The sequence below is a fragment of the Oncorhynchus mykiss genome, unplaced genomic scaffold (genome assembly GCF_013265735.2).
Source record: "Oncorhynchus mykiss isolate Arlee unplaced genomic scaffold, USDA_OmykA_1.1 un_scaffold_182, whole genome shotgun sequence".
Taxonomy (NCBI): Eukaryota; Metazoa; Chordata; class Actinopteri; order Salmoniformes; family Salmonidae; genus Oncorhynchus; species Oncorhynchus mykiss.
The window spans coordinates 692986-702500 of record NW_023493672.1 but is presented as its reverse complement, the minus strand read 5'-3'; the positions used below and the strand labels follow the sequence as shown (position 1 = coordinate 702500).

Below are 9515 nucleotides of genomic sequence, written 5' to 3'. Positions count from 1 at the left end.
TGGTTGTCCAGTGCCCACCAGTCTCTGCACTGTGGTTGTCCACTGCCCACCAGTCTCTGCACTGTGGTTGTCCAGTGCCCACCAGTCTCTGCACTGTGGTTGTCCACTGCCCACCAGTCTCTGCACTGTGGTTGTCTACTGCTCACCAGTCTCTGCACTGTGGTTGTCCAGTGCCCACCAGTCTCTGCACTGTGGTTGTCCAGTGCCCACCAGTCTCTGCACTGTGGTTGTCCACTGCTCCAGTCTCTGCACTGTGGTTGTCCACTGCTCACCAGTCTCTGCACTGTGGTTGTCCACTACACCAGTCTCTACACTGTGGTTGTCCAGTGCTCCAGTCTCTACACTGTGGTTGTCCACTGCCCACCAGTCTCTGCACTGTGGTTGTCTACTACTCCAGTCTCTGCACTGTGGTTGTCTACTACTCCAGTCTCTGCACTGTGGTTGTCCACTGCTCACCAGTCTCTGCACTGTGGTTGTCTACTGCTCCAGTCTCTGCACTGTGGTTGTCCAGTGCTCCAGTCTCTGCACTGTGGTTGTCCAGTGCTCCAGTCTCTGCACTGTGGTTGTCTACTGCTCCAGTCTCTACACTGTGGTTGTCCAGTGCTCCAGTCTCTGCACTGTGGTTGTCTACTGCTCCAGTCTCTGCACTGTGGTTGTCCACTGCTCACCAGTCTCTGCACTGTGGTTGTCTACTGCTCCAGTCTCTGCACTGTGGTTGTCTACTGCTCACCAGTCTCTGCACTGTGGTTGTCCAGTGCTCCAGTCTCTACACTGTGGTTGTCCACTGCCCACCAGTCTCTGCACTGTGGTTGTCCAGTGCTCCAGTCTCTACACTGTGGTTGTCCACTGCCCACCAGTCTCTGCACTGTGGTTGTCTACTGCTCACCAGTCTCTGCACTGTGGTTGTCCAGTGCCCACCAGTCTCTGCACTGTGGTTGTCCACTGCCCACCAGTCTCTGCACTGTGGTTGTCCAGTGCCCACCAGTCTCTGCACTGTGGTTGTCCACTGCCCACCAGTCTCTGCACTGTGGTTGTCTACTGCTCACCAGTCTCTGCACTGTGGTTGTCCAGTGCCCACCAGTCTCTGCACTGTGGTTGTCCAGTGCCCACCAGTCTCTGCACTGTGGTTGTCCACTGCTCCAGTCTCTGCACTGTGGTTGTCCACTGCTCACCAGTCTCTGCACTGTGGTTGTCCACTACACCAGTCTCTACACTGTGGTTGTCCAGTGCTCCAGTCTCTACACTGTGGTTGTCCACTGCCCACCAGTCTCTGCACTGTGGTTGTCTACTACTCCAGTCTCTGCACTGTGGTTGTCTACTACTCCAGTCTCTGCACTGTGGTTGTCCACTGCTCACCAGTCTCTGCACTGTGGTTGTCTACTGCTCCAGTCTCTGCACTGTGGTTGTCCAGTGCTCCAGTCTCTGCACTGTGGTTGTCCAGTGCTCCAGTCTCTGCACTGTGGTTGTCTACTGCTCCAGTCTCTACACTGTGGTTGTCCAGTGCTCCAGTCTCTGCACTGTGGTTGTCCACTGCTCCAGTCTCTGCACTGTGGTTGTCTACTGCTCCAGTCTCTACACTGTGGTTGTCTACTGCTCCAGTCTCTGCACTGTGGTTGTCCACTGCCCACCAGTCTCTGCACTGTGGTTGTCTACTGCTCACCAGTCTCTGCACTGTGGTTGTCCAGTGCCCACCAGTCTCTGCACTGTGGTTGTCTACTGCTCACCAGTCTCTGCACTGTGGTTGTCCAGTGCCCACCAGTCTCTGCACTGTGGTTGTCTACTGCTCACCAGTCTCTGCACTGTGGTTGTCCAGTGCCCACCAGTCTCTACACTGTGGTTGTCCACTACTCTAGTCTCTACACTGTGGTTGTCCAGTGCTCCAGTCTCTGCACTGTGGTTGTCTACTGCTCCAGTCTCTGCACTGTGGTTGTCCACTACTCCAGTCTCTGCACTGTGGTTGTCCACTGCTCACCAGTCTCTGCACTGTGGTTGTCTACTGCTCCAGTCTCTGCACTGTGGTTGTCTACTACTCCAGTCTCTGCACTGTGGTTGTCCACTGCTCACCAGTCTCTGCACTGTGGTTGTCTACTGCTCCAGTCTCTGCACTGTGGTTGTCCAGTGCTCCAGTCTCTACACTGTGGTTGTCCACTGCCCACCAGTCTCTGCACTGTGGTTGTCCAGTGCTCCAGTCTCTACACTGTGGTTGTCCACTGCCCACCAGTCTCTGCACTGTGGTTGTCCAGTGCTCCAGTCTCTCTCCAACCCAATGTCTATATGTGTGTTTCAGGGGGGTTGGGTATGGTGGTACAGTATGGTGTTAAATGGGGTACAGCAGAAGACACCGTTTCAATATGGATTAATAACGTCTCGTTGTTCTTCAGGTGCTGACTACAGGGTCGGTGGATGAGGACTGTGGAGGAGGACAGGGTCAGAGGGATGTAGGACTCCCCTCCACAGGATCCCTACACAACAACATGAGGTAGGACTCTGCTGCTATCGCATGTTATAAAGAGGGAGAAGGTAGAGGAGGCTGAGGACAGGGAGAGGGAGAGGGGGAGGAGGCTGAGGACAGGGAGAGGGAGAGTCGGTAGAGGAAGCGGAGGACAGGAAGAGGGAGAGTCGGTAGAGGAGCCTGAGGACAAGGAGAGGGAGAGGGAGAGTAGGTAGAGGAGGCTGAGGACAGGGAGAGGGAGAGTCGGTAGAGGAGCCTGAGGACAGGGAGAGGGAGAGTAGGTAGAGGAGGCTGAGGACAGGAAGAGGGAGAGTCGGTAGAGGAGCCTGAGGACAGGGAGAGGGAGAGGGAGAGTAGGTAGAGGAGGCTGAGGACAGGGAGAGGGAGAGTCGGTAGAGGAGCCTGAGGACAGGGAGAGGGAGAGGGAGACTAGGTAGAGGAGGCTGAGGACAGGGAGAGGGAGAGTTGGTAGAGGAAGCTGAGGACAGGAAGAGGGAGAGGGAGACTTGGTAGAGGAGGCTGAGGACAGGGAGAGGGAGAGTAGGTAGAGGAGGCTGAGTACAGGGAGAGGAAGAGGGGGAGGAGGCTGAGGACAGGGAGAGGGAGATGTAGGTAGAGGGGGCTGAGGACAGGGAGAGATAGAGGAGGCTGAGGTCAGGGACAGGGAGAAGAGGATGTAGGTAGAGGAGGCTGAGGACAGGGAGAGGAAGAGGGGGAGGAGGCTGAGGACAGGGAAAGGGAGATGTAGGTAGAGAAGGCTGAGGACAGGGAGAGATAGAGGAGGCTGAGGCCAGGGACAGGGAGAGGAGGATGTAGGTAGAGGAGGCTGAGGACAGGGAGAGGAAGAGGAGGCTGAGGCCATGGACAGGGAGAGGAGGGTGTAGGTAGAGGAGGCTGAGGACAGGGAGAGGAAGAGGGGGAGGAGGCAGAGGACAGGGAGAGGAAGAGCAGGTTGAGGAGGCTAAGGACAGGGAGAGGGAGAGTAGGTAGACGAGGCTGAGGACAGGGTCAGGGCCAGGGGGATGTAGGTAGAGGAGGCTGAGGACAGGGTCAGGGCCAGGGGGATGTAGGTAGAGGAGGCTGAGGACAGGGTCAGGGAGAGGCGGCTGAGGACAGGGAGAGGGGGATGTAGGTAGAGGAGGCTGAGGACAGGGCCAGGGAGAGTAGGTAGAGGAGGCTGAGGACAGGGTCAGGGCCAGGGGGATGTAGGTAGAGGAGGCTGAGGACAGGGTCAGGGAGAGGAGGCTGAGGACAGGGAGAGGGGGATGTAGGTAGAGGAGGCTGAGGACAGGGTCAGGGCCAGGGGGATGTAGGTAGAGGAGGCTGAGGACAGGGCCAGGGAGAGTAGGTAGAGGAGGCTGAGGACAGGGTCAGGGAGAGGAGGCTGAGGACAGGGAGAGGGGGATGTAGGTATCCTCTCCACAGGATCAGCTACCCTTCACAACAACATGAGGTGGTTATGTACTGCTGTTTATAAATGTTTAGCTCCATAACACATTGATTCTCAACTATTTTGTCCCTCGGGGCCACCGTACAGCAATATTTTAACACTTATTTAATCAATGCTGTTATAAAAAATGGTCACATGGCAGACAGTTTGTTTAACACTTTTCACAACTGCAAAATGTTTGGTATGAGCCGTTGCCATAGAGAACCGCAAATCTGACATGTTGTTGTTGTTGTTGTTGTTATATCTCCCACAGTCCCCCGTTTTATAGAACCATCAGTCTGGACAGAGGAGCTCTGGGTCTAGGCTTCAGTATAGTAGGAGGGTTCAGCAGTCCCCACGGAGACCTGCCCATCTACGTCAAAACTGTCTTCGGAAAGGTAACTGTCTATTTCATTTAGAACGGGAACGCAGGCCTCTATTTCATTTAGAAAGGAAACAACAGGACTCTATTTAATTTAGAAAGGGAACACAGACCTCTATTTCATTTAGAAAGGTAACACAGGCCTCTATTTCATTTAGAAAGGGAACAACAGGCCTCTATTTCATTTAGAAAGGTAACTGTCGATTTCATTTAGAAAGGTAACACAGGCCTCTATTTCATTTATAAAGGGAACAACAGGCCTCTATTTAATTTAGAAAGGGAACAACAGGCCTCTATTTCATTTAGAAAGGTAACTGTCGATTTCATTTAGAAAGGTAACACAGGCCTCTATTTCATTTATAAAGGTAACACAGGCCTCTATTTCATTTAGAAAGGTAACACAGGCCTCTATTTCATTTAGAAAGGTAACACAGGCCTCTATTTCATTTATAAAGGTAACACAGGCCTCTATTTCATTTAGAAAGGTAACTGTCTATTTCATTTAGAAAGGTAAGACAGGCCTCTATTTCATTTAGAAAGGTAACTGTCGATTTCATTTAGAAAGGTAACACAGACCTCTATTTCATTTATAAAGGTAACACAGGCCTCTATTTCATTTAGAAAGGTAACACAGGCCTCTATTTCATTTAGAAAGGTAACACAGGCCTCTATTTCATTTAGAAAGGTAACTGTCGATTTCATTTAGAAAGGTAACTGTCGATTTCATTTAGAAAGGTAACACAGGCCTCTATTTCATTTAGAAAGGTAACTGTCTATTTCATTTAGAAAGGTAAGACAGGCCTCTATTTCATTTAGAAAGGTAAGACAGGCCTCTATTTGATTTAGAAAGGTAACTGTCTATTTCATTTAGAAAGGTAACACAGGCCTCTATTTCATTTAGAAAGGTAACACAGACCTCTATTTCATTTAGAAAGGTAACACAGGCCTCTCTTTCATTTAGAAAGGTAACACAGGCCTCTATTTCATTTTAGAAAGATAACTGTCTATTTCATTTAGAAAGGTAACTGTCTATTTCATTTAGAAAGGTAAGACAGGCCTCTATTTCATTTAGAAAGGTAAGACAGGCCTCTATTTCATTTAGAAAGGTAAGACAGTCCTCTATTTGATTTAGAAAGGTAACTGTCTATTTCATTTAGAAAGGTAACACAGGCCTCTATTTCATTTAGAAAGGTAACACAGGCCTCTATTTCATTTTAGAAAGATAACTGTCTATTTCATTTAGAAAGGTAACTGTCTATTTCATTTAGAAAGGTAAGACAGGCCTCTATTTCATTTAGAAAGGTAAGACAGGCCTCTATTTCATTTAGAAAGGTAAGACAGTCCTCTATTTGATTTAGAAAGGTAACTGTCTATTTCATTTAGAAAGGTAACACAGGCCTCTATTTCATTTAGAAAGGTAACACAGGCCTCTAAGGTAACACATTATTTTAGTCCTCAATGTCAATTCAATATACCTATCATTCTACTGTAAATTCCTTGTTTCTTACAACTACCAGTAGAAACTCAACAACCAGTAGAAACTCAACAACCAGTAGAAACTCAACAACCAGTAGAAACTCAACAACCAGTAGAAACTCAACAACCAGTAGAAAGTCAACAACCAGTAGAAACTCAACAACCAGTAGAAACTCAACAACCAGTAGAAACTCAACAACCAGTAGAAAGTCTCTCCCTCTGCATCTGTCGCTCCCTCTGCATCTGTACTCCCTCTGCATCTGTCTCTCCCTCTGCATCTGTCTCTCCCTCTGCATCTGTCTCTCCCTCTGCATCTGTCTCTCCCTCTGCATCTGTCTCTCCCTCTGCATCTGTCCCTCTGTCTCTGCATCTGTCTCTCCCTCTGCATCTGTCCCTCTGTCTCTCCCTCTGCATCTGTCCCTCTGTCTCTGCATCTGTCTCTCCCTCTGCATCTGTCCCTCTGTCTCTCCCTCTGCATCTGTCTCTCCCTCTGCATCTGTCTCTCCCTCTGCATCTGTCTCTCCCTCTGCATCTGTCTCTCCCTCTGCATCTCCCTCTCCCTCTGCATCTGTCTCTCCCTCTGCATCTGTCTCTCCCTCTGCATCTGTCTCTCCCTCTGCATCTGTCTCTCTCCAGGGAGCAGCGATTGAGGACGGCCGGCTGCAGCGCGGGGATCAGATCATCGCTGTGAACGGTCACAGTCTGGAGGGGGTCACCCACGCCGGCGCCGTCGCCATACTGAAGAGGACCAAGGGAACTGTAGTCCTCACCGTACTCTCCTGAGTGTCAGTCCTCACACAACCAACCGTCTGTCGCCCTTTGATGATGTCATCAGCAGACTACATCAGGGTTGTGTTCATCAGGAAACAGACAAAACAGGGAGGGACTGTCTGAACTTTTTTTTTCAATAAGGAACATTCATTTATGTGTTCTGTTGCAAAACGTTTTGCTACGGTGTGTGTGCGCGTGTAATGAACACGACCCTGTTTATCTCTAGAAGGAGGTGAAGATTCTCACAGAAGAATGTCTTCTATATGTCCTCCTAGATGTAACTGGTTCTCATTGTAACAAAACTATGAACCCTGTAATGCATGTCTATGTGTCTGTGTACATCAATATGGACCTCATCATACCAGACTACTGACTACTCACATCACTGTCTCCTTCTAAATGCACCTCATCATACCAGACTACTGACTACTCACATCACTGTGTCTCCTTCTAAATGCACCTCATCATACCATACTACTGACTACTCACATCACTGTCTCCTTCTAAATGCACCTCATCATACCATACTACTGACTACTCACATCACTGTGTCTCCTTCTAAATGCACCTCATCATACCAGACTACTGACTACTCACATCACTGTCTCCTTCTAAATGCACCTCATCATACCAGACTACTGACTACTCACATCACTGTCTCTTTCTAAATGCACCTCATCATACCAGACTACTGACTACTCACATCACTGTCTCCTTCAATATGGAACTCGTCATACCAGACTACTGACTACTCACATCACTGTGTCTCCTTCTAAATGCACCTCATCATACCAGACTACTGACTACTCACATCACTGTCTCTTTCTAAATGCACCTCATCATACCAGACTACTGACTACTCACATCACTGTCTCCTTCAATATGGAACTCGTCATACCAGACTACTGACTACTCACATCACTGTGTCTCTTTCTAAATGCACCTCATCATACCAGACTACTGACTACTCACATCACTGTGTCTCCTTCTAAATGCACCTCATCATACCAGACCACTGACGACTCACATCACTAACTAACACACTCTAATGACGCAAGAACAAATGTGGCAATAGATGCCAAGACTCTTCGCCAATCTTTCATATTGGCGTTTAGGTGTAGAATTTACATTCTAATTAAGAATTCAAAATGGGAGCCTTTCTCTCTCTCTGTCTCTCTGTCCCTCTGTCTCTCTCTCTCTCTGTCCCTCTGTCTCTCTCTCTCTCTCTCTCTCTCTCTCTCTCTCTCTCTCTCTCTGTCCCTCTGTCTCTCTCTCTCTCTCTCTCTCTCTCTGTCCCTCTGTCTCTCTCTCTCTCTGTCCCTCTGTCCCTCTGTCTCTCTCTCTCTCTCTCTCTCTCTCTCTCTCTCTCTCTCTCTGTCTCTCTCTCTCTCTCTCTCTCTCTCTCTCCCTGTCTCTCTCTGTCCCTCTGTCTCTCTCTCTCTCTCTCTCTCTGTCCCTCTGTCTCTCTCTCTCTCTGTCCCTCTGTCTCTCTCTCTCTCTGTCCCTCTGTCTCTCTCTCTCTCTGTCCCTCTGTCTCTCTCTCTCTCTCTCTCTCTCTGTCCCTCTGTCTCTCTCTCTCTCTGTCCCTCTGTCTCTCTCTCTCTCTCTCTCTCTCTCTCTCTGTCCCTCTGTCTCTCTCTCTCTCTGTCCCTCTGTCTCTCTCTCTCTCTCTCTCTCTCTCTCTCTCTCTCTCTCTCTCTCTCTGTCTCTCTCTCTCTCTCTCTCTCTCTCTCTCCCTGTCTCTCTCTGTCCCTCTGTCTCTCTCTCTCTCTCTCTCTCTGTCCCTCTGTCTCTCTCTCTCTCTGTCCCTCTGTCTCTCTCTCTCTCTGTCCCTCTGTCTCTCTCTCTCTCTGTCCCTCTGTCTCTCTCTCTCTCTCTCTCTCTGTCCCTCTGTCTCTCTCTCTCTCTGTCCCTCTGTCTCTCTCTCTCTCTCTCTCTCTCTCTCTCTCTCTCTCTCTCTCTCTCTCCCTGTCTCTCTCTCTCTCTCTCTCTCTCTCTCTCTCTCTCTCTCTCTCTCTCTCTCTCTCTCTCTCTCTCTCTCTCTCTCTCTCTCTCTCTCTCTCTCTCTCTCTCTCTCTCTCTCTCTATCATGTTCATGAATGTTATTAATGTGACTGTTGTTGTAATCATTTATTTATTCTGTTTTATATGTTGCCTGTAGGAAGGCCTACTAACCTGTACTTTTGTTTTATTATTTAATATGAATGTCATTTAGAAAGAAACTATTCAAGTTTTACGAGATGAATTTTCTACAGTATAGATAGAATATTGGTATTTTAAGCTCTTCGGCTGCTAATACTGACTACTTCATGTATTGTAGTTTACTGATATACTGCCAGCTTACTATAGCTACAGCTGTTACTAATGCTATATACAGGCTGGATGACAAGGTGCCGCGTGCATCGATGAGGCAGAAGGTCACGTGGTGTTATGATTCTGAACGGTCCGATACCCTAGCAACAATGACAACAAGCCGCCACGTGGGGAATCGCAGGTGGCTCGTTTCCACTCGTTCTATCTTGTTGTTGATACCATGTTTTGTTATGACTCATTTCACGTTTGTGCTAATATAGCAAAACATCATCTAGCTAGCTAACCAACAACTGCAAGGATGTTTTTTGTGACAACAATTGCTCATTGTGTAAATGTATTTATGTTTTCAATAAAAAAATATAGTTTACAACACGCTAAGGCAACTTAGTCTGTTTTGCCCCATAGTTGTGCACGCGTCGGTTTTGTTGCTAAACAACCAACCCGTCTACGTGAATAGATCAGTACAACCAAAGAATTGACGAATCAACCAAAGAATCGACGAATCAACCAATCAATGATGAATCAACCAAAGAATCGACGAATCAACCAACCAATGATGGGCGATGGTCTGTTTTGCATCGGTATAGAATAGATGACAACGACTTGTCAGTATCTAATTTCTGCAATGCAATAGTTATTTACTTTATTTATCTATTCGTTGTGTTTTATATATTCTCTGTAGGAACCTCTTT

The 9515-nt window shown here is 48.3% G+C and overlaps 1 protein-coding gene across 1 annotated transcript in view; it reads left to right on the top strand.

Moving 5' to 3' along the window:
• The window catches only part of LOC110517917 (multiple PDZ domain protein), a 124521-nt gene extending 116812 nt beyond the window's left edge, over positions 1 to 7709 (top strand). Inside the window, exons 38-40 of the mRNA XM_036972588.1 lie at positions 2382 to 2479; positions 4156 to 4279; positions 6376 to 7709. Coding sequence (XP_036828483.1) covers positions 2382 to 2479; positions 4156 to 4279; positions 6376 to 6522 — 369 coding nt within the window. The 3' untranslated portion in view covers positions 6523 to 7709. The remainder of the gene's footprint in view (positions 1 to 2381; positions 2480 to 4155; positions 4280 to 6375) is intronic.
• The last annotated feature ends 1806 nt before the right edge of the window (positions 7710 to 9515 follow it).